The following is a 24,135-nucleotide window of genomic DNA, read 5'->3' as shown; positions in this document are numbered from 1 at the left end:
TAATAAGAGTACCCAACCAATAAATGAAAAGAATGTTAAGCTAATGAGTCCCATTTTTACATTACATGATCTGTTTAACATGATAATGTCTGAGCCACATACCTGCTCTCTGGTTTGAGATTCTCCACGGCTGTGTGTGTCTGGTTGGTGGTCAGTATGGACACCTCCTCTCCATTTGGTCCTTTAGTGGTGGATACGACTTCATACTCTGACGATAGGAGCAGGAATATCAGTTTGCTTTTAGAAGCACAAATTCCACATTTTCAACTGTGACCAGCTCCAAATTATACAACCTCATTACCTATATATCAGTTGAATCTGGCATTTCAACATACAAGCAATTAGTTTATTACAGCCCTTCATCAAGTACAGCTTATAATACATCTGTACAATTTACTGCGGTGAATGGAGAAACAACTTAACTGATTGCAGATGGCGTTGTCATGCAAAACAAAACTAGACTTGTTGACAAGTATAAAGGGTCTACGCTTCAATTCTAACCAGAAGGCTCCCCGACCCAAGGTGTTTGGCAAGCTGAGAACATTTCTGTATAAGGCTTCAACCACCAGTTGAGTCCCTTTGCTTTACAAAAGTCAGCCTTTCTATGTATTCTGCGTATTTCTTATTGTAGTTACAGTACCTCTGGTTTCATTGTCAGATTTCTGCCAGTCAAGAATGACGAAAGACGGGCATCCCTCCACAGTAACCACAGTGAGGTTGGAGGGAGGGACACGGGGAGGACCAGTCACGTTCTGATCACTGCCCTCCTCGTCAGGGAAGTAAGTGAGGGAGGAGGTGATGGAGCACGGCTCATCTGGCTTTTTATCGGTCTTGTATATCACATGGGGAGCTGCAGACAGGTACAATAAAAACAGCAATGACACATTTATGCTATCTTTTTCACTTTAAACGATTGAGAGAGCTGATGATTTAATTTATGAAGCTTTAAAAACTGCAGTGGAGATGTAAAACGGCCATGATGAAAACCTTACCAACAAAGCGCTTCTTGCCCATGATGTCTACCTCTGATGCAGGCAAGGGCCTGAATATGGAGGAGTTTTCATTTATGTCAAAACGGCTGGCTGAAAAGAAAACAGGAGAGAGGAGTTGGGGTTAGATTGGTGTGCCAGCAGTCCCTGGAAGCTCTCTCTGTCCTCGGTTTCATAGCTCTGGCGCTGGGTCGATAACGAGCCAGCTCAGCACCTGCTCTGGCTTGCTCTCTGGCTATTGATGTGATAAAGTGTTCTCATTTTTTCTGTTACCTTACTATAGGCTTCAAACCTGCAAGCTGCATCGTCAATATCTCCTGATAACTTTCACCTGCATACTTTAACCCAAAGACAAAAAAAGCTTTTCCCAAATATTTTCTCTTGTAACAATGACTCTTAACTTGTCTCCTATGAAGGTTAAATTTGCGTTACTTGTACTGTTTACTGCCGGGGCAGAGGTGGTTGTCTGCTGCTGTCTGCGCTCTTGCTTGGGCTTGACTGTGACCAGAGGGAATGGCTTCAAGATGGACTCCTTGTCTCCCTGTTTCAGGTCCATGGGTTTGTCTGAGGACAGAGAGCAGCGGGAGGAGGAGAAGAGATCAGTTGTTCACCCTCATCATCTGACTCATAGTCATACACAGTTGTGATCCATCTGCTCTGGCCATCTTCACTGAGCAATTCAGTGGCGTTTTCCTGGCTGCTAGAAAGATCAGAGATTGCTTGTTGAGTGATATCTCTTGTGCTCTTTAAAGGAGAGAAAGGTCACCCAGAACACATCTGTTGAGACCAAGGATGCCCAGATGCTCAGAACCATGCACACACACAAACACACACACACACACACACATACAAACAAACAGCTTTTCTACATATAAGAGGACAGAGAGAACAGTGTGAGCAAGACCTCTGAGATGAGCTGTAGTGTTAAGATGAATGCTGTTTTGATCATTAGTAAACACTGTACACTTCATTGTAAGCGGATTTAGGAGTTTTTTAGTTGTAAACAATAGCTTAAGACAGAGGTTCTCAAACTGCAAGGAAGGGCGTAGAGGCTTTGCAGCCGTTACTTATTCAACCTTGTGGAAAAATGTGGAGTGGAACTAAAGTTGAACATATTGGATTCATGTGGGACTAATAAACAAACAAGAGTGCTTTCAAGCTAGCAAGGCTATGCAGATTGAGTGTAGAAAGCTTCATTCAAACAACAATAAAAAAAATCTAAATGGAGCAATAATGTCCAAAAAAGGCAAGAAAAATAAATCAATGTATCAAAGAAGGCTGGTTTCTTTTTTTTTCTTTAGACTTTGGCAGATGGGGTCAAAGGTAAAGGAATAGTTCAGCAATATGCTTATCCGCTTTGTTGCTGAGCGTTAAATATGATCAAAGCCACTCTCACTCTAAGTTTAGCTTAAAGACTGGAAACAGCGGAAAAACAGCTAGCCAGGCTCTGTCCAAAGGTAATACGATTTGGCTACCAAAACCTTTAATCTAACACTTTATATGTTGTTAAATGCAAAAAGTAGTATAAAAATATTCTACAGGGGTTGTCAACAACATCTGCCACTTCCTGGAGTCTCCACCTTTGTTACCTTTGGACAGAACCAAGCTAGCTGCTTCCCCTTGCTTCCAGTCTCGGTGCTAAATTAAGTTAAGCCTACCTGGCTGTAGTTTCATATTTACCGTACCGACATGGTGTCAATCTCAGAAGGAAATCTAATTAACATTTTTCACAAGGTGTTGAATTATTCTTTTAACTATACTTGAAATTTGTATAATGAGGGGTGGGAGGCATGAAATATTTCCTGTATCAAAAGGAGGGGATGAAAGAACAGTTTGAGAACCACTGGCTAAAGAAGTAGCTTAAGTCAAGCCTTCCCTTCAGCTTGTTGTTGTGTGTATAATTACAGTATACAGGACAAGGTGCAGCAGTGGTCAGTGGTCAGTGCGGCCATCACTGTTGCCCTCACCATGGTCACTAGGTTTCCCCACCAGGTTGGGTCTCTTGTTGACAGGAACAGAGGGACGCAGGACTGCAGGCACTTTGTGGGAAACAAGAGTCCATTTCAGATTAAGAATCACATTGATACAGAACAGGTGGCCGGCACTGAAGAGGAGATAAAAAAAACTGAAAACAAGTGTTGTTGGTTATTTTAATAGTGCAATAATGATGAAAGAATGTCAAGTTTATAGACTCAGGAGAGGGACATTAAGTAGGGCAGAAGGCTGCAGTAATACTGTGTTCAGAAAAAATGAGTGTACAAACACAGACATAATAACAAGCAACAATAAAGCACATGAAAGATGAGGGGATTGCATGTGAAATGCTGAAAAGTCACTTTGTGAAGTGCAGCCCAAGAGCACCGCCATGGTCTTTGACTAATGAAAACCATGTCAGTGTTGAAAACCCTTGAAACTATAAACAGGTGCTTAAACCACTCACCCAAAAGTCCCCACAAGAACAACATTGGAATTTAAAAATTCTTTGTGAATCCTAAACCGGAACGTAAGATTGCAGATCCAACCATTTTTTTTTGCATGATTTTGACCTCCATTTGCAAAACATCCTTTGGATCTGATGCTGTTTACCACCAAACTTTTCACTAAATTCCTGCACCATGGAGAAAACAATAAAATATAGCCAAGCTCTCAGATGAAGACCTGCAGATCAGTTAAACTTTGCGTAAACTGCTTTAATGAACACAAGGAATGAATTGGCTTCAATCTGCTGAATAAGAAATCACAAGGCTTTGTCATGGAAACACATTAGCTACAAACTGTCTCAGATATTTTAACAAAAGGGTTCTGAAATGATTTAATTTTGTTAACATGTCCTAAATCTTTGTTGTGATATCTTAGGGTGCTACCCAAACAGGTAAGGAGTGTAATCACTGTCAGATGTGGTGGTTTGACACATGCAATTTCCTTGCTTTTGCCAGTTGGGATTTATTTCAAGAGCATCCACTCCCTTCACCATTTCTCATTTCCTTATCTAAGAGATTCATTAATGGTAACTCTGTTGTCAAGATTCTGTAATAGTCCAATTGTTGAGGCAAAAACGTTTCTCTTGGATTTCTTTCCTCCCTTGGAGCTGACCTCCCATGGGTCGGCATAAATCAGTGATCTCTGTCATCTACTCACAAAAGAAAAGAGTTGAGGCTATCAAGACAAACTAAAACAACATCTGCCAGCAAGTCTTACTGATTAGTACTGAGAATACACTCAAGGCGCGCCTCTGACTACCACATGGTATAACTGACAGCAAATGGCAAACATATGCTCATACAGAAAGTCACACAATATGGTGATGAAGTAATTTAAATGCCACTGTCAAGATATACAGAAGACGGGGTTACGTGAAGTGAAGGACAGACAGCTCAAAAGAGTGATGTCATATTTAATTAGGCAGGAAATGAGAACAGGGCCAATGTGGTTACAACGCATGCCATATCACCATGACATCCCAGGTTCGATTCTGGTGAATCTGTTGATTGTCAACTCTCTCTCTCTCTCTCTCTCTCTCTCTCTCTCTCTCTCTAAAAAATATATATACCCTGCTCCAGTTTGGCACCTTACATGGCAGTCGCTGCCATCAGTGTATAATATATGTGAATGTTGGCATGTGTTATTTAGCCAAAGATGAATGCAGTCCATTTAAAATGCATACAATGCAATTTGGTCGGTGTTCTACAGAGTCTACAGCGAGTGTGTTTGGTTCGCTGTCACACAATAACCCCCTATAAACAGCAGGCTTAGTTTCTGATGTGCCAAAGACCTCAGACTCAGTTCTGTGATGTAAAACAGCAGCAGTGGTGTCAGTGCTGGCTTCTGTCAGATAACTTCTTCTTCAGGGCGAGAACGTGAAAATAGATGCAATCAAAACACAGAGACTGAAGTTCAGTGCAGAAATATATCCCCACTGAAATACATACCAATGTCTCACATCATTGGGCTTTGTTGCTTTTGCAACACATACTCAGATTTCATGGGTGGGATTCATGGATGGACACTGTCCATCACACACCTGCAGTCCACTATAAGCAGATCTTTAAAAACAATTTCAAGTTGGAATGCCAATGTGAAACTGAACTCCATAAAAATGTCAAGTACTCTAATTCACACCAAAATCAAACTCTGGACCAGCTGCTGTGTACAATACAAAGTTGCAGAGGGCTGTGTAGTATAACAAGAAATAATGATAATACTGTGTTGCATGTCATTTACTAAATTGGGGCGGGAACGTGGACTATGTCTGTAGGATACGTCTTTTTAGAAAGGTAGAAACAGTAATAGGGAACCTTGGACCTGGACATGTGTGCAGGGTGGCAGGCAAAATGACTTATTTTCTGTAGAGTTGCTTCCAGAGAGCCATGTGACTCCTTGAAGACCTCTGAAACTGTCAGTTTCCAGAAATAACACACACCAGCTGTGACATGGGACTGAAGCACAACCCCTCTCCACAACTCCAAACAAGGAGTGAGCACAGTGTCACCATTGATACATGTGGTCCAGACTTGGTTTGCATTACAACTTGAGATGGATTCAATCACTCTAATTAACTGAGCCTGCCTGGCAGAATGGAAACAATGCGATAGACCAAAAAAAGGACAAACCACATTCACCTTTCACAACAAGCAGGCTAAGGCTATTCTCAAACTAATTCAAACCAGTTCTTGATTACAGGTCCATATGTGTGGTAGACTAAACAATGTGGAGAGGACAGGTATATGCCAAAATTTAAATCATGGCTTCAGTCTCAGTCAAGTTTAGGCTATTGGACAACTGGACAACACAGATTACATCCAGACACAAAACATCACACTGCCAGAAAAGTTGACAATCACAAAGCAGGAGAGGATTGTGTCAAAAGCACAGATCAGTGTGACTGTGTGCGACAGGACATAACAGTGCCTCTTAGGTTAGTGAATGAGGAACGCTGCAAGGTGGTTATCTTGGTTTGTCTTTACCAGGTTTCTCTCTCGACCACACAGGAGGTTTAGGTAGAGCATTGCCCCTATGACGCGCCCCATCGGCTGTTGGAGGGAGAAAAAGGTCTGTTATATATTGATTTGTGTCACTGTGACAAACAAATACCAAATAAGAAGAACGTCAGAAAGACAAAATGCTTTCTGTCTTTTTCTAACTGTCTAATGTCAGTGAAAATATGGCTGGAGACTTGTTTGTGTCTTCAACTTGGTTTTACAGATGTTCTGGATATACAAATGGGATTGCCATGACTGTAAAACCTTAAATTCTGTCCTTTGACAGTTCACACTATTCTTCTATAACTCTTCAGGGAGTGTGCGAGTGTGTTTGAGAGAGGAAGAGATACAGTGACAGAAAGGAAAGAGAGACTGGCTATGGTAGCTCTACTGTCTGCACAGTGCTTGGCTTGGCATGGTTGGTGTAAAATGCTATGTGTTCTGGCCAGTGCTGTGGCCAGACTTCCCACCCGGCCAGCAAGAGGGACCGTAAATCATGTTAACGATCTTGACCCCAGAGACGTCCCTGCTGCTCTTGGTAAAACCGTGAAATACACATCGAGCACATGTGGCAGAGCGTGGAGAACATATGGACTGTGAGAGGAGGTAAAGGAGAAGATTGAGTAGGAGAAGGAGAAAGGTACAAGCATCCAAATGGCTATTGTGTCGTTCAAAGACAGATCATATGCCGAATCAAGAGCCATCAGTTTTGTTTGCCTGTTTTGGAGATGCACATTTGCAGAAGAGAGTGTGGGAGAGTGCTAAGAGGAGATGATAACCTGTGGTTGCTACTTGGGAATGGGGAATGAAAGGAAGGGAAGTGCTCCATTACCCTCAGGTGTGCTGGATCTGTGGGAGGAGGTGAATGTCTTGGATGGAGAAAGTGGTCTGCCATTATTACGAGTGGAATGAGGAGGAACCCGGGTGCGGGAATGCGTGGAGTTTCTTCCTGCTAGAGGTACTGATGAGCTTATGGGAGAACGAGGAATTTCAGCAACGGATTGCCTGAGGACGCCAGTACCTAGATGAGCAGAAAGGCAATTTGGGAGGTTAGAGATGATCCACTGCCAACAGCTTAAGCGATTTACCTAGATGGAATAAATTATAGAGCACATCAGTGAAAACAATGTAGAACAGTGGACATTGACTGAAATGACAGACAGGCATAGATGAGATCGAAAGCCAGCCAGACTGTTCTGGTTGTGAATGGGGCAGGGATGAGGTGAGTGTGCTAGGCTGAAAATGAAGGCACACATGGAGGCAGGGGCAATGATGGGGTGGGTTGTGTAGGGTGGTAGGATGAAGATGGAGATGGGGAAGCAGTGACATTATCCAGTGGTTTGAAGTACAACTGAAAGCACTGGGTTCCATGTGACTTGACGAAAGCAGAGATGGTAATGGGACAAACTTTTCATGGTGTTTACCCTGATTGTAACTACCAGCCTTCTCTGTAGCCAGGGCAGGTCTTGGCAGAGGTTTACCCTCTTCTGGTGGACTAGGAGCTGTATGAAAGAAAACTCACTATTTATCTAAGATGATACAAATGTATTCTTTAGTTTTAAAGGGGGCATAATAAAGATAATGGACAAGGCGATTATTATTTTTTATTATTTGTTTTAAAAGCAGCTGGGATATTTGTTTTGATCATGATATTGACAAAGAGTAAACTCTTTCATCTAGTCAGATAATTCTCAACTCTAGAGGAACAATTTAGATGGTAAGTACATGGACTCTTTGTCTTACCAACTGAGAACATTTAATCGTGGTTTGGAGTTTCTAAAAACAAAATCTATTGCAAAGATACATTTTAGCAACTCATCAAGATGACCTTAACCAGGTTCTTGCAATAACCACATCTATCTGGTTTTGCCAACTTTTCTCAAAAACTCAAATAAACATACAAATACATACAAATAAACAACCGAAATTCAAATCAATATGCCCCTTTTAAAATTAAATTCAAATAAGGTCTTAATACTTGATTGTGTGGATTGCTGATGGCAAAAAGAAGGGTCTTTACCCGTAGAGACTGCCTGCCTTGGGGTGACCTTGGTCGGATCAGAGTAGGTCCTGGTTTGAGATTGAATCCCAGGTTGAGGTTGTGGCCTGGGTAGAGGTTCAAGTGTGGATTGAGTTTGGGCATTTGGGAAAGGTTGTGGTTTTGGAATGGGTTGAATATGAGATACAGGTTGGGCCTTGATCTTTGTTGGAGGTTGTGTTTGGGGCCTTGGCTGAATCTTTGGGTGGGGTTCTTGTTGGTCCCTTGTTCTGGGCTTTCCTGGAGGCTTTGGCTGCTTGTTTTTTTGAGACTGTGTTTTGGGCTTAGGTTGGTACTTTGGTTCAGGCTGCGTCCTGGCCTTGGGTTGGCCTTTGGGTTGAGGCTGTGTTCTGAGCTTAGGTTGGGAAAAACTGATCTTTGGTTTAGTTGTTGTTTGATCCTTAGACTGCTGCTTGGTGGTTAGCTGAGGCTCTGGGTTTGTTTTTAATGGATGTTGTGGCTGAGGCTTTGGGTTGGTCTTTGGTTGTGTTTGGATTTGCGGCTTAGTTGTAGTTCTAAATTGTGGTTGAGGTTTGGTCAGCCCAAACCTCAATTTTTTTCTCAAAGTTCGAATCTTTGGTACTGCTTGTTGGGTCTGAGGTATGTTATGGAGTTTTGATTGATGTATTTGTGGATGTGCCACAGGTGTGGCCTGGGGGGATGTTTGAACTTTAGCTTGGGTCTTTGGATATGGTTGTGTTCGAGGTTGGGCCTGGTATTTGGGCTGGAGTGTTGGTTGAGGTTGTATTTCAGCCTGTAGCTGGGTTGGGGTTTGAGGCTGTGATTGAGGATGTGGCTTTGGCAGAGATTGTGACTTCGGCTGGAATGGAAGTTGTGTTTGTGTTTGGGTCTGTGGTATCGGCTGAGATGTTGGGTGGGGTTGTGGTTGGGTCTGGGGTAGGGGCTGGTATGTTGGGTGGGGTTTTGGTTGAGTCTGGGTCTGGAGTATGGGCTGAGATGTTGGTTGGGGTTTTGGATGGGATGGGGGCTTTTGTTGTGGTTTACTCAGAGGATGCTCTCCATGTTCCTTTACATTTTTCTGAGGAACTGGCACAGATGCAAAGCTGGCTGTTATGTGAAGTGGAAGACGGGACTTGGGAGCTAAGGGTACCTCCATGATTTGAGGCAACACAGATGTGGAGAGGTCTCCTCCTCCTGGGTTGCATGAGAGAGAAAATATAGCCATGAATCCTCCATACTGTACTGGGAAATATCATTTGAAATATAATATTCTTCAGAAAAGGCTCTTTTACAAAATGAAATAAAAATATGTTATTTTATTTTCTAGAATAATAATTAAACAGAGACATGGACAACAAGCTGTTGGCGAACAGCTGAAGTTTAGATCAACAGAAGTGCCAACAGCTACTGGCGTGAGAATTAATAGAGCTAAAGCAAAAGTTACACAATAACTTCTACCTGGCTCATGTCTGATATGAGCGGGTCCAATTTCAAAGAAAGACAGACCATGAGGTATTTGCAATGTAACAGCCGTGTTACTACAGACAGACTAAGATACCAGGGCTAGGACGCCTATGAGTGACGGCTATCCAAATCCATTGGCTGTGCCTCTAAGAGCCTATGACACATGATGGTTTAATAGTTGCTGACTTATTGCTTGCTGTGGGATTTTGATGGGCCATTCTAAATTGATTATTCAATCTGATCAGATGTCAGAGGAAGTCGGAAAATAGAGAGAAAGAGAGAGAGAGGGAGAGAGAGGGAGAGAAAGGGAGAGAGAGAGAGACATTTGCGACATTTAGCACCTCAAATCTACTTTATGGCCATGACATTATAAAAACACCTCTGTTTTTAGCCAACCCCCATCACAGGGAACATTGGCCAAATTATTATTTCCTTGAATTACCTCCTGTTTATTAAAAAAGAAATGGAAACTATATCTGTGAGGACATGGAGGATGGGGACTGGATCCTTGGAGGATCCAGTCCCCATCCTTCATGTCCTCCATGTATGCTACATTGAATAGCTGACAGGAGCTTCTGAAATCGAACAGGTCTCTTTGGTTGTTGGATCCGTCCAGGCCCAAAATTGTGACAGGGCATTTTTATGACAAACCTTTATAAGAATTTTATAAAAATGAAGGGAACCTGCAAATGTAATAAAAGATAAATGCTGGAGAAGGGAACATAGAAGGAAAGGGTAATACAAGAGAAGTAGAAGATGAAAAGTAGGCTTGGGTACCTGCTGGAGAGAAAGGAATGTTCTTTGCATGCAGTTCTTTCATGCAGACTTTCCATCCCCTGCGCACCTCACAGGGTTCTTGGATAAAGTTCTGTAGTTTATATCTTGCAAATCAGTCACTTTAAAAACAACAACACGTACACAAAATAACCTAGAAATCATTAAGAATCCCTGCAAGCTGTATTGCTCTGCTAAAATATCATGCAGCCAAGGTTGACACCATTGGTTTCCACAAAGAAGATCTAGCCACTGTACTTAATCAGAGCATGCTACTCTTAATCATGCAGCTAATAACAAAGACCACTGTAAAGCATTGACAGCCTCTTCAATTACAGTCTGCCAAGTCTATGACTGCACACAGCCTGAATGAGAGCCATGAAGCTTTTTCAAAATGAACCATGATTCACTGTTTACCGATTGGCTGTTTGGTGGCCACTGGCAGTGTGGGTCCAGGGGTCGACAGAGATTCCTGTGTAGTAGTTGTGGTGGGAGCTGAGAAATATAGTGTGTACATTAGTAGACCTGGGAGAAAAGTTAATATTGTCTGTCCTGCAGAATGTACCAAAAAAGAAAAACCTGGTGTGTGTACAATAAACAATGAGCATTATAGTAAGGGAGAAGAAAGGGTAGAATGGTCAGACATAAGGTCAAGAGTGTTTTTCTGACCTCTGAACTCAGCTTAGGGTCAGAAAAGTAATTACCAAGAGTTGTCTTTGGGGCTATGTTCCGCAAAACAGGTGGCCTGCCCTGGGTCCTGTTATTGGGAACTGACATGGAAAAAGAGATTTAAGTCAAGGTGTCACACAAGATGTCCTCACAATCCTGAAAAAAAATAGTTTTGTAAATGAATAATGTTCATGCACATATTCCAATAATATTCATTCTCATTTAGGCTCTACAATATACAGCTGGTTTTGGATCCTTTTGTTTGTTAAATACAAAAAATGACACTGACATGAACAGTGCGAGAAATCAAATTTGCTGTGATAGATGCTCAAATCCAGTTAGTAATGATCACAAAAAACATTCACATCACATAGTAATTTGGGTTATTGTTAAATAAGCAATATTAATTATAGCCACATTCAAAGGTAGGTAAAGCTCATGAATTGACTCATTATTGAAAACTAAAAATTAACATAATTTTTTGGTAGACTGGGTTGTGTTTATTTGTCTTTCAGTTATCTTGATTTGTGGGATATAACATTTTTTTTACTAAACCCATCATCATTGACACACAGTTGGCGTGGCATCTGCAACAAACCAACAAAAGATGAAAATTGTGAGTTTAAAAAAAAGTTAGACTTAATATGATGAGGTCCTGTCTGTAAAAACAATCAATTAAAAGTTCTAGTTAAAATTCTTCCAGTGCTGAGTCTTAAAGCAGGGGTCAGTGAGAATGTCTGAAATAAACATTTCTGAGAGGCGATAAATCATAGTATTTTATACACATTCTGCTGCTGTGTTAAAACAGGTCCAGTGGGTTTGACCAAAAGCAGCATGTCTCTATGGCTTACCATGGCGTGGAGAAAAGGGGAAGGAGTGTGGACCTGGCGTTAAAGGTTTCTGAAGGGTGAAAGACAGAAAGACAAGGGCAAGAATGGCTCATTAGATTTTGTGATGATCACAACAAGTCAAAATGTTGGCATTGACCTCAATGCCATCTCTGTCTTTGTGTTTCAGTAAGTCTTAGGCCCTCAACTCCATGTCGAATTGGTAAAGTCCCTGCTGAAAAAACTTTTTATTCAAAGTTTCCCTCTGGTAGAGCAATGGTTGTGGCTGATTCTTTACAGCTGTGATGTTTTACGAGTTTGGAGCCAGGAGCATGGCACATCTGCCCTCCACTGTCAGTAAATCAGTGCCACCTCTCTCGTCTCCACTCATTTCCACATTGTTATCCTTCCTCTTCTATCCTGTCTTCTTGTCTCCTTTTTTCTCTCTGCTTCAGTCCTCTCCAGAAGTTTGCTAGAGACAGACTGCTCTCTTGGCGTGGCCGGTCCTGGCTGTACTGATGCTGTTTCCATTCAGCAGTTGGATGGAAAACTAATGAGGCAAACAACCCTGAGAATAGCATAAGCTCACTAAAGTGCACAACATGGACTCTAAAGCATATTGCCTGATCCAGATAAACACCCTGTTCCCAAAAATATTTATTTTGAGGAGAGGAGGTGTACCTGTAAAGTCTCATTAGCTTACTTTCACACTTATTTCATTTCACATATTTATACAATACAACTCTGATGTAAGTGAATCTACAACAAACAGCTTCATATTAGTTCTACTGCTTTGGTTAAACTTATATAACAAATGAAGTGTGTCCAATACATACCACAGGGTTGACGGGACGCTTAAAGATTTTCCTGATGGCCTTCTCTAGAAATATGACACAAGATGAAAATCAGTAACGAAATCAAAGCAGCGGAAATAAAAGAAAGTGAAGAAACTAAACAAAACCACATTTCACAACCAAAAGCTTTCCCTCAAGATGCATTTAATCTTGGAAGAATCAATGAGAGAGTTCATCAGAAGTAGTTTAAATGTTAACCACAAGATGTTTTAATTCAGACCGGTTAGTAGCTCCTGCTGCCATTATGTAGTAAACACTGGAAAAATAGCAAACAAGCTGTTCCCTAAATGAGTACTTGCACAGATTTATACACCAAAGAAAAAATCATGCAGAAGCTTTTAGAATGTCAAGACTAGAAAGATTAGAAACAACATAAAGCATTGCTTTTTCAGGAGCTGTGTTACATTGAATAACGCAGAAAAAGGTTTTCTTAATTACACATGCAATAAAGTATAACACATTTGTCCACAGAGAACCAGATCATAGTGATCAGTTTTCTACTTTTAAATAGGACTGGGCCTAAGTTCAGCTAGCTGCAACAAGATTTTTTCTCACACTAATTATCAATGTTTCATTTAGCGGGTATGATGATTAAATACCAAATTTAAGTACTTGGCAACTATTTAAAAACTATAAAAAAATAACCCCACTTGTTGTGAAGGCCCAGGGCTCAAGCATACTTTCTTATTTGGAGTACCTATTCAAACATATTTATGTCATTCTGATTGACATAACTAACACTGGATGGATCTGTTGATTCATTTTTAAAGATACTTGTTTGTTGTCTATTTGCAACAGGTGCACATACCCTCTATGCCCCCTGAGCTGATGTTGTGAATGACCGGCTTGCTCCAAACTCCAGTGCCATCCTTAGAGTTGGGCTGAACACCAAATTCATAGACTGTGTTGGGCTTCAGGTTGTCAATGACCGTATCGCTAGTTGGGCAGGTTTGGTAGTTCCACTTCCTGCTCCTCTCACGATAACGCACTGTGTAGTGTCTGAGTGAAAGACAGAGCAAAAACAGAACACATAGATTAATCAGTAAATCATGTCAAACCCAATCATGTTAAGAAACTCAGACACCCAGATGATAGAATATATAGAAGTTCAAATGTCACAGTCAAACTGCTTAGCACATTCAGATATGGTAAAATATTTTGCCTTGTCTTATTCAGTATACTAACAATGCTGAGGATGGTCTAACAACTGCAGGGGTTTGATCTTAGTTTAGGCTCATTTTAAGAAAAAAGTAGTTCCTGACTGTACATTCTGTACCTTCCTGCATGAACTCTACAGTCAGGATACAAAGTTTTGGTGCTGGGACAGAACATGTCTACTCATTCAGTAGAAGGGCCAATGAATGCTTCTATCCTTCTATTCAGAAGACACAAATAAAACTAATATAAGACAAACCAAGTAGAGACTTGTTCCAAAAAGCAGGAGTATGATTTATTCTATCAAAAGCTTCCAAAATGGCTTTTTTTTTTTATTTGAGAGGAGGCAAACTGTGTTCACAAGATGTGTGGGTGGACTCCTAAACACCTGTCTTGGATCCACTGCTCAGTAACCTTAGAGACTTCAGGGAATAATTTACTGTTTATGCAGTCATACCAGAGTCTCCGCAACAACTGAAAGTGTGTGTATGTGTGTGTGTGTGTGTGTGTGTGTGTGTGTGTGTGTGTGTGTGTGTGTGTGTGTGTGTGTGTGTGTGTGTGTGTGTGTGTGTGTGTGTGTTGTGTGTGTGTGCGTGCGTGTGTGTGTGTGTGTGTGTTTTTGTGGAAAGAAGAAAGTGAGTTATCTGTTTTTATGCTTAGCTAAACTACAATACAGGACATGAAAAGGCTGATAACTGATTCTCCATGCATTAGTGTGATACTCTTGCAGTACACCTGTGCATCTGTAACACCGAACTCTATATCTTTGCTCTGTGGAAATAGAGTTGTTCAGTACGTGCTCAACAGTGGTGAAAGGAGTATTCAGATCGGTAAAAAGCATATTAAAAGACACAGATACTTTCAGTGTTGCTAGGTCCTATTGGGTTACTTTCCATGTGTTGCCGCAGGTTGCATTTTTTGTCCATTGGTATATTGAATTACTAATATATACCCAAATCCTTTCAAACTGACTACAGATCAGCATAAACACATGGACATGGACCACGTCACACGTCCACATATACATACATATTCAAATAACTGTTTAGGGAAAACTGATTTTAATGCTGGAAAACTAAACATTTATGGTACTACTTTGTAGATAATGCAATACATTTGTCTGCAATGATGTTAGACTTGAATAGCTTTGTATATGGTTTGAATTCTGGTATTGGGCTGGTTTTGATTAGCCATTGGGGTGGTTTTGTTACACAGACCTGGCAACCCTGGAACCAATTATAATCTGCTAACTCTGTTTTGTGGAGGCAATTAAGGTACTTTAAAACCCTCAGTGCCCAGATTGCCACGATATAACTGCGTCCAAATTCCTACTCCTCCTCTGAGTTATAACAACTTTTTTTTAAACCAGTTACACATCCTGAGGATATCATAATCTGATGTCATCCAATGTATGTCGCAAATGAACGTCCATAAATCTGTTTGGAAGTCATATAAAATATATTCCGTAGTACTCCAGTAATTGCCTGAGAATCACGTTTTCTTCAGTACTGAAGTAATACTGTGACAGATGTCTGTACATACATGGATACATTGGAAACAGGAATTGTCAATAGCTAATCTGCATTCTTTTAGTTGGGGAACATTTTCAAAATGCAAACAAATACAGGGGCTCAAGTTGTAGTTTACAGCTAGCTAGCTAATCCATGGTAACATTATACTTCCTGTAAAGCAAGGTGTTGGGGGATCCACAGTGTAAGACTTTGTAACTTGTAACTCTTACTTTGATGCATGAAAATGAGGCTTCTTAAAAATATATGTTAGTATGTAAACTCACCCATCCTCAAGACAGTCATTCATGACGTTTCCTTCATACGGAGTTTTCAGCAGGGTCCCCCAGGACAGTATCACTGAGGTGGGCGTTACTGACCCAATGACTAGGTGAAGCGGCTTCTCCAGGCTCACTTTACCTGAGAACAAATGCACATTTTACTTTAACCTCCATGTCCACCCTCAATGCTCAATTCTACCATGTCATCTTGATGATCATTTTTTTCTTATAAAATTCTTGAAGTAGCATTACCTGTGCACTGCTTCTTCACCTCATTGTTTGGGATGGGCTGAACGGCAATAAGGTACTTGGGCTCAGCATCTAAACACAGAAGATAACTAGAGGTTATCCTCTAAACTCACTCCATGAATTAAAAGGTCAAATTACAATTCACATTTGCATCATAGCAGTCTGTTCCTCATCTCAGGGCGGAAACAGACATATCAACAGCCTCTCTTACCAAACTCAGCCTCATAAGGCTGTCCGTTCTCAGGCAGCTGAATGTACTGTTTGGAGAACATGCTGCTGCCGTAGCCCAGTATGTAACCCTCAAGCTTGGTGTCAGCGTTGGGACGCAAAAACTTCATCACGATGGTGTCTCCTGTGGCGTTGATACGGACTTTCATGTTCTGACGTCTCACTGTGGAGGCAGTAGAGGACACAAGTTTTCCATTAAACGTTGACTTTGAGAATTTCATTTAGGACACGGTAAAGTGCAAGAAGGCCCAGAAGTTTCTGGACGCTTTAGTCCACTGCCAGTATTTAAAGATAAAACCAAGCTTTGGTCCTTATAGAGTGATGGTGAATCCTTATAAACAGCAACCAGGAAATCAGAATACATAAGTACAAAAGTAATAAAAAAATAGAAATACTGATCAAAAATGTTGAGATTGTAGCACAAGCAACCCTCTAAAAACCTTCTCTTCTTTTTATTCTTTCCATTCCAGTCTTGTTTTGTTAAAGCAGAATAAAAAGCTTGTAGGAAGACTTCACAGATTTACACAAGTGGTTCTACTTTACAACACTTCTGTCCTCCATCACCTCACACTTCTACTCAAGGATTCTACGTTCTGCTGAGGTGTAAGTTTTACTGGAAGGTAATAATAGTGATTTTTATTAAGTGAGCACAAAAACAGAAGAAGTGGCTAATAACACTTTTAATGTGGGCATGCTGCCTCTTAAAATCCTCATAAACTGCATACATTGAAGCTTCTATATGGGGTCTCAAGTCAGAATTGACTTTTAAAATACATATACTGTTATTTTAAATCAAAATCCACAAACAACCCAAACTTAAACTTGAGATCAACTTGAGATTGTGTTTATTTGACAAGAAACTGCATATTTTGTGCCAGAACTGACTTTTGCAGAATACAGTCCTAATCAGCAGAGCCTGGGGACAGATACTGGATGAGGACAGGCATCAAAGGGTGGTTGTAATAAACCAGAGCTAACTTGACTTGTTCTGAGGTCAGACATAGCAGAGAGAGCAACTTGGTAAAACAGTAATTTCTTGTTATGAGAAGTGATATTTTGTTTCTGCTTTACCAGGCTTGCTGAGGTCACTAAAAGTTCAAAGGTCAAGGGAAACACGCCAGTTATAGTGGAATAAAAACCTGACATAATCTGTGCACAACATGTTTGGTGATGATTTGGAATCACTTTATGCAGTTGGGGATATGAAATTTATCATCGTGAAAAATTTGTATGCTATGTAATTGTTGAAATTTAGTTGTCACCTTCCCAACAAACTCAAACATTATTGCTGGCTCATGTATATATATATCATGTGTATGAAGCAAATCTTGGTACATTGAGGCATATACAACAAAGCATAACTATTGAACTTAAAATCAGCCCAAGTACAAAGAATGGATGAACTTGTTTATATTTATCTCATCACTTGTATCTGCTATGCAAAGAACCGGGCATGCTAGCATTTAGCCAGTTTCTAACAGGCATGTTAATCATCATCAGATAAATCAAATGAGTGCAGCTGTGCCAGAAGTGGGACTTATGACTGACAGTTGGCCAATGCACTTGTAAAACTGTAAATAACCACACCAGTGTAGACTTGGATGATAAATGGTAAACCATGAATTAAGTTTTTATTACCTTGTGGTTCTGTTTTTATCATATTCAGTGTGTTTTAATTCAATGATTTAAACCCTTCTTAAATCAGGACAGAATTAAGAGCAAATTTATTAATTCAATTATATTTCCATGCTCTGTTTTTTTCACTTTCATGCAGTGGAAATCTCAAATGAGTCTATGGGGATCTTAACCTCCACCTCCCTTAGTCTACGAGGATTAAAACGATGGACTTTCTGCCTGGATTATGGCTTGCACCATACACTCCACAGCAAATCCTTGGCTCATATTTCAGCATTAAATGAAATAATGGAACTTTGCATGAGGAGTACTGCCAACAGCTGCCAGACGCCAAAAAAGACACAGACAGTGAAAGAGGGGGAAGCCCTGGGTTTGAAAAATACCCTTATGCATTCCAGCTATGTGCTTCGTATCAAAACTGCATTTGTTGTGATTCTTCCATCAAAATTTCCAATAAAACATGAGTGAGATTGGCTCTGAGGGAGAGGGGCTCAGAGAAACATTAGGAAACTTCTGGCAGCGTGTATTCAACTCCAGTACAAGCAAACACTGGCTCAGTCCCACGGCAATCCGTCCAGAGCTCGGCCATTTGGCCCACACACCGCTTAGGGACTGTTAAGACTAATCAGTATTTCCAGAGTTAAATGAATAAAGCTTTAGGAACAAATCCAGTCACATTCCTGTTAATCATTTAACTGCAAAACAAAGGAAAACTATTGACATTTAGATAGCCAGAAAAAAAATCTGCTAAACCACAAGGTCATGTTGTGTTTGTATGGATGAATAATGAATAATGAGGAAAATTATGACTACATGATGAATAAATTAAATCACTGAAGATTTACAACCTTGTCAAAATACATGTAACTAAAGTATCATTTAATCCATAATCTTACCCTTATAACCATGGATGGATTACTGAACAGATCTACCAAGCAGAGCTTTTTAAAGTGAATGTTGGAAAGTCGATGAAAAGACCACAAAAAGATGCAAAATGATGACAAAGAAACCACAAAAAGACACAAAATAACCACAAAGATACATACAATGACCAAAGAGAGAAGCAAAATGAGCAGAAAGAGACCCAAAATGACTGCAAAGAGACACAAAACAACCACAAAGATATGCTAAATGACTAGACCACAAATAGACATAAAAAGACTATAAAAAGACTAAAAACAACGACATAGAGAACCAGAACGACCACAAAGAGATGCCAACAACCACAAAAAAAGAATAAAATAAAATATCTATGGCCAGGGGCCCATTGTCTCATAATAATTCATGTTGATAACCAATATAACAAAGGGAAATGTTTAGAGCAAACATGCCAACTATGTTACGATAATGGCAACAGTAAATTGTTTTAATAAATACATATTTTCACCTGTTTGTTATGGAAAGATGGCTACTCAGATTACACATAGTCTATTAGACTGGGAAATTCATAGTGAAGACAAATCCATTTAATAAAAAAAAGGACATAGGCAGTCTGCCCCACTTATAAGAATAGAATATAACCAATTCATCAATGATTACTGTACGATATCCATCAAAACGCTGTTAGTCAGCCAATAAACAGTGCCACATTGTTCAATAAACATTTCACCATTGTATTGATCCTGTTTTGGACTAATTGCCAGAGGATGTAATCCTTCTGGCCTGAAAAGCAGAAACACCCTCAGACTGGAAACTCAATCTTGGCTCAGCAGAGCATCTATCTTGGATCATCAGCAGTGATGGATGATCCTCCGGGAAAGGGAGTAGGTTAATGGGGTTGTCAGCATTACACGCTCGCTTTGAACTGATGTGCAACATGTTATTTCTATATGTATTTGGCAAATACATTTTAAAATGTGAATGGTGCATGTGCAAACATGTTTTGGCATAAACACATGATGATTTTCTTTCTCACACGGAAGCGCTTTCATGCTCCACTGTCTCTTTCCTCTGTTAGTTTGCATGAGGAGCAGGACTGCTTTAAAGTAAACACTCTCAGAATAAATAAACTGAGATCATCTCAATACCTTTCCATTCATGTTGATGTGTGAACTAATGAACTATAAATATCTGAAGCATAGCCTCAAAAAGGAGAAAAAAAGCCTTGTAACCAGACTACAAGGCTTGCTTTGTTTTCAATAATATGCAATGGAAAATAATTTTTCCGCTCTTTGTTGAAATGAATGTGGTAGTATTAGTGGATGGAGGTAACATTATTATGAAGTCATGTCAGTTTGTTTTGAGCATCTGAACATCACAGCTGAACTCAACAGACTGTAAAAAACCCTGACCAGTGGCGGACTCAGACTGTCTGAGGTGCAGGGGCAAAAAATATTTAAAAAAGCACCAGTTGCATGAGGTTGGGCACCAGCACACTTGAAGTTTTCTAGAATGTAGGCCAGCATATTTGGCACCATGTTTTCTCAATTTCAAGGCCACTTTAGAGTGAACTACATTAGATTTTCCCCACTGCAATGGCACCCTAGACGGCACTTCGTCATGTTTTCTCCACTGGAACGGCACCCTAGAGGGCATTTTATCATGGTGTATCTTCTATGGAGGCATCCCAGAGGGCACTTTTCATGAGGTTTGTTCAACATGGAGTCACGCTGCACTTCATCATGTTTTCTCCACTGGAAGGGCACCACAGAGGGCACTTCATAATGTTTTCTCCACTGGAAGGGCACCCTTGAGGGGACTTCTTTTTTATTTTCTCCACCGGAGGGACACCCTATGGGGCACTCCATCATATTTTCTCCACTGGGAGGGCATCCTAGAAGGCACTTTGTCATGGTGTATCTTCTATAGAGGATTCCGAAAGACGGAATCAGTTGAACTGACTGCAGATGACACTCTTCCTGAGTGATTTCACACAGCTCTGGCACTTTGTATTTCAGCCTCTCAGGTTTATGTGTTGGAAGAGGAGACTTGGCTTCCAGCTCCATAGAGACAGAATATGTTTTATGGCCCCTTGGTAAAACAATCCCCTTCATTTAAGGCAATGAAGTGTGAAAATATTCCTGAGCCTAGTTCCAGCCAGAGCACAGAGGGTTTGAAATAATTTAGCTGGTGAGCAAACGACAGCTGAGCTGACCGATATTAGCTCTAATGTTTATATCCTGAGCCTGCAGACTTGGTACACTCAGCCCTCTGAATATATACATTACTGTTATGCAGCAGTAACTTCTTTGATCCAAATCTTCTCTGGAACAATCCCATCTTCTAGGTTCACAAGAGGCCTCGCCTTGCAGCCTAGCTGGCATCATGCTTCCATGCTGGTCCCTCCGCTCTATATAATCCCCCCTGTCAAATTCAACATAGGAACAGCTGTTATCCCCTCCCCTGTGGTTCTGCTCCATCCCATCCCTCTCCTCCTACACTCAATCTTTGCCAACCTATAAGTGCCAGCAACTAGCTTTCAATCAACCTGATCCTTGTTTGACTTCCTAAAGTGCTTTCAATTCATCTGTCTTGTCCACTAATCTCCTCTACTTCCCTCCATATTTGCAATTTATTAATCTGCACATGACATGTGGCCATGTTTGGTCTGGCTAAGCAGAAGTTTCCAGGCCATATATTGTCCTAAAGTGGGGTGGTGGTAAATAATTGATTGTATTACAAAAAAGCATGTGTTCATGGAAATGAGAATTAAAAGCCTGGGGAAGTACAGATTATCTAACAGTTCATAGGCCTGTCAACTCTGACACCTGTGCTTCGTGCTTTAGTATCTATAACATAAGATAGCAAACACACTCATTGCATAACATGTTTCACTCTAAAACCAGTACCTTGATCCAAGAAGAAGAGAGATACAGACGTTTAACCCTCCTCCCAAAGCAATAACACACAGTTTCCTTTCATCTGGCTCCCAAAGCTGCACACTGAGATTTGTCTGCAAGCTAAGTTCAGCCAGCAAGCTTTGCACTGGACGAGGCCTTTTCTCCACTGTGCTTACATCTTTATATTGACTCCAGTCAGATCACCTCAAAGCACCTTGCCATCGAAAGTCTTCAAAGGGGCGCCCAAGTTTAACTCGTAAATTAGAGCATGGCTACGAAGTATAGACTCAGAGATTCGGATTGTATGTAAGTGTGTGTGTGTGTGTGTGCGTGTGTGTGTGTGTGTGTGTGTGTGTGTGTGTGTGTGTGTGTGTGTGTGTGTGTGTGTGTGTGTGTGTGTGTGTGTGTGTGTGTGTGTGTGTGTGTGTGTGTGTGTCTGTGTGTGTGTGTGTGCACTGAGATAACGAGACAATATGGAAAACATGTGTGGAAAATTTGCTGTTTTCTAGGAATCTCGTGAGAATCACAATCAGACGGAGGCTCAATACGATATCATTAAATCCTTATCAAAGTGATTCCATCTTTCCTCTATGGCATGTTGGAGAAGAAAAAAAACTGCACATGTGGTGGTAAGGGGTTTAGAGCTCTGAAACTTGTTATTTTTGGACATTTGTCCAAAAAGCATATGTCTGCTGCACTGTCTGTGTTTAGTCATGAAGACACTGCAGGTGGTTTGAGAAATAAGAGTTATAATATGTTTGAATCTATACAATTATATTTTGCCTGAGGTCATGAAAGGAATTAATTACCAGACTTAAAAAAACCATCATCATCTGCTTAGGAGGCACAGTTCCAGGAAAGTAATCTACAAGTCTAACCCCTGACCCACAACCTGGAAACACCATCATTAAAACCTGTGAGCAGTAACTGACCTACTTCTATGTCTGTTCAGCTCATTGCAGGGAAATATGGATAAACCGCAAGGTTTGTAAAAACAGTGCTTTCTAATAAATAAAAAAATCAAATCCACTTATTAAATTGTTAGGTTGGGGGGCTTCAAAACCCTAACTTAAATAACTAACCGATATAATTAGGAACTTTAGATTGACATTCAAAGAATTTAAGTACAGAAATTGGGTTAATTTCTTTACAACTTGGCAAAATATCTATATGGTACATTGCTCCTTAAACAAAACCAAAATCTAAAAAACTAAATCAAAAACTAATCTGATCTCCCGCCTTCTCTCTATTTAAAACCAAATGTGGTTATGATATTCATGGTATGTTAAGCAGATATCAATATAAAAGGATGAGAAAAGATGTCAGAGGAAAAGCTCTGGGCTCTAATCTTGATCCCTTTACTGCATATTTTTGTTCGTTTTTTGCTCTGTTCTTGTTTATTTGGGAAATATCTGCTCATCAGAAGCTTCCAACTTTCTTCATGATGTTACAAACGATATGTTTGAAACTGTATCCATCACTGAACATACTTTGTAGTCACTGGTTGTCTCAGTATGGTTACAAAACCCTTTCTCTTGTCATTTATCCTTGAAACAAAAATCCATCTTACTAACTATGACATATTGTCTCTCCAAGCCTATCCCAGCATACATTTGGCAGAGAGCAGAGAGAGACCATGGAAAAGCCATCAGTGCATCACAGGGCTAACATAGGACAATCACACTGATGTTAACTTTCACGTGCATTGGATTTTTGAAAGTGGGATGACCCCGCAAGAGACAGAAGACCATAATAACCAACAAATACATCGCTTCACATGCATTCAGTTATGTTCCAGATGTGGTTCACACTTATGTAAGTATCACCTACCTCTGCTCCTGCGGGGAGTTGAAGGGCCAGAGAGAACTATCCCAGTGATGAAGACCACGAGGAGAAGGACCAGAAAGCTGTGCGAGTGTTGCACAGTCATCATCTCCGCTGTGGTCGGCTCTGAGGCTCAGGTGTAACAAGCTGCCCTTGATCTGAGTGAGCTCAGTTTAGAGTGAGACACAGAAATAAGATGCTGTCACCTTGCTGATTGATTCAGTCTTTGCTAACAGGTTGAGTTAATGTGTGCTGCAGCTGCAGGAGTCAAGCTGAGTGTTACTGGAGTGGCTGGACTACTTCTCTGAGCTGGTGGCTCTCAGGACTAGTGCAGCTCACTGGACTGGACTTCTGGCTGCTCCTGCACCATCTATACCTCTACAACGGAGGGAGGGAACAGACAGAGCTGGACACACCCACTCCCATTACCCTCCCCCATCTCTCCTGTTCTTTCCCTCTGTATCTCACACTCTTTTTCTCTGGAAAAGGAGCGAAAGTTTTCTCCAAGCTTCCTACCCTCCCCACACTTTTTATTTTTTTCGTCCCTTTTTATTTTTTTTTCTCTGCTGAGTCTGGTGTGTCCCCAGCAATCCTACTTTTCATCTGCAGTGGCCCTTTGACACTTTTCATTGTTCTCATTCTCCCTCCCAATACTCTTTTTCGGTCTCTTTTTCTTGTCTCACTTTGAGCACTCTAAGATCGGGGCTTAGGAAACAATTATGAAGCGTCAGATACATGTAGAGCAACTGATTCTTGTAGGACGGACAAGCTTGTAATATATATTTTACATGCAGAGAAGACATCATTAACAATAGTTAAATCCCAATATGAAGAAACAGAATGATAATATGGTAGGAACCGGATCGCATAAACTTCTCCATACCAAGATAAAATAAGATAAGATAATCCTTTATTAGTCCC

At 40.6% G+C, this 24,135-nt stretch overlaps 1 protein-coding gene across 2 annotated transcripts in view; it reads right to left on the bottom strand.

Annotated features, from left to right (window-relative positions):
* LOC129104470 (target of Nesh-SH3) overlaps nucleotides 1-23,531 on the bottom strand; it is a 28,269-nt gene extending 4,738 nt beyond the window's left edge. Inside the window, exons 1-18 of one of the 2 annotated variants that reach the window (XM_054615172.1) lie at nucleotides 23,221-23,531; nucleotides 15,960-16,139; nucleotides 15,752-15,820; nucleotides 15,506-15,638; nucleotides 13,364-13,554; nucleotides 12,538-12,581; nucleotides 11,726-11,774; nucleotides 10,910-10,975; nucleotides 10,623-10,700; nucleotides 7,989-9,161; nucleotides 7,393-7,470; nucleotides 6,801-6,989; nucleotides 5,954-6,019; nucleotides 2,957-3,028; nucleotides 1,422-1,553; nucleotides 993-1,082; nucleotides 641-850; nucleotides 103-208 (exon numbers count right to left, since the gene is read on the bottom strand). In XM_054615172.1, the coding sequence (XP_054471147.1) occupies nucleotides 103-208; nucleotides 641-850; nucleotides 993-1,082; nucleotides 1,422-1,553; nucleotides 2,957-3,028; nucleotides 5,954-6,019; nucleotides 6,801-6,989; nucleotides 7,393-7,470; nucleotides 7,989-9,161; nucleotides 10,623-10,700; nucleotides 10,910-10,975; nucleotides 11,726-11,774; nucleotides 12,538-12,581; nucleotides 13,364-13,554; nucleotides 15,506-15,638; nucleotides 15,752-15,820; nucleotides 15,960-16,139; nucleotides 23,221-23,323 (3,029 nt within the window). In that variant the 5' untranslated portion in view covers nucleotides 23,324-23,531. The remainder of the gene's footprint in view (nucleotides 1-102; nucleotides 209-640; nucleotides 851-992; nucleotides 1,083-1,421; nucleotides 1,554-2,956; nucleotides 3,029-5,953; nucleotides 6,020-6,800; nucleotides 6,990-7,392; nucleotides 7,471-7,988; nucleotides 9,162-10,622; nucleotides 10,701-10,909; nucleotides 10,976-11,725; nucleotides 11,775-12,537; nucleotides 12,582-13,363; nucleotides 13,555-15,505; nucleotides 15,639-15,751; nucleotides 15,821-15,959; nucleotides 16,140-23,220) is intronic. The other variant, XM_054615173.1, reaches the window with a different exon arrangement.
* Between the last annotated feature and the right edge of the window lie 604 nt (nucleotides 23,532-24,135).

This window comes from Anoplopoma fimbria, chromosome 16 (assembly GCF_027596085.1).
Source record: "Anoplopoma fimbria isolate UVic2021 breed Golden Eagle Sablefish chromosome 16, Afim_UVic_2022, whole genome shotgun sequence".
NCBI classification, from domain to species: Eukaryota; Metazoa; Chordata; class Actinopteri; order Perciformes; family Anoplopomatidae; genus Anoplopoma; species Anoplopoma fimbria.
Note: the sequence above shows the minus strand (reverse complement) of the source record. Positions and strands in the feature narration are given on the sequence as shown.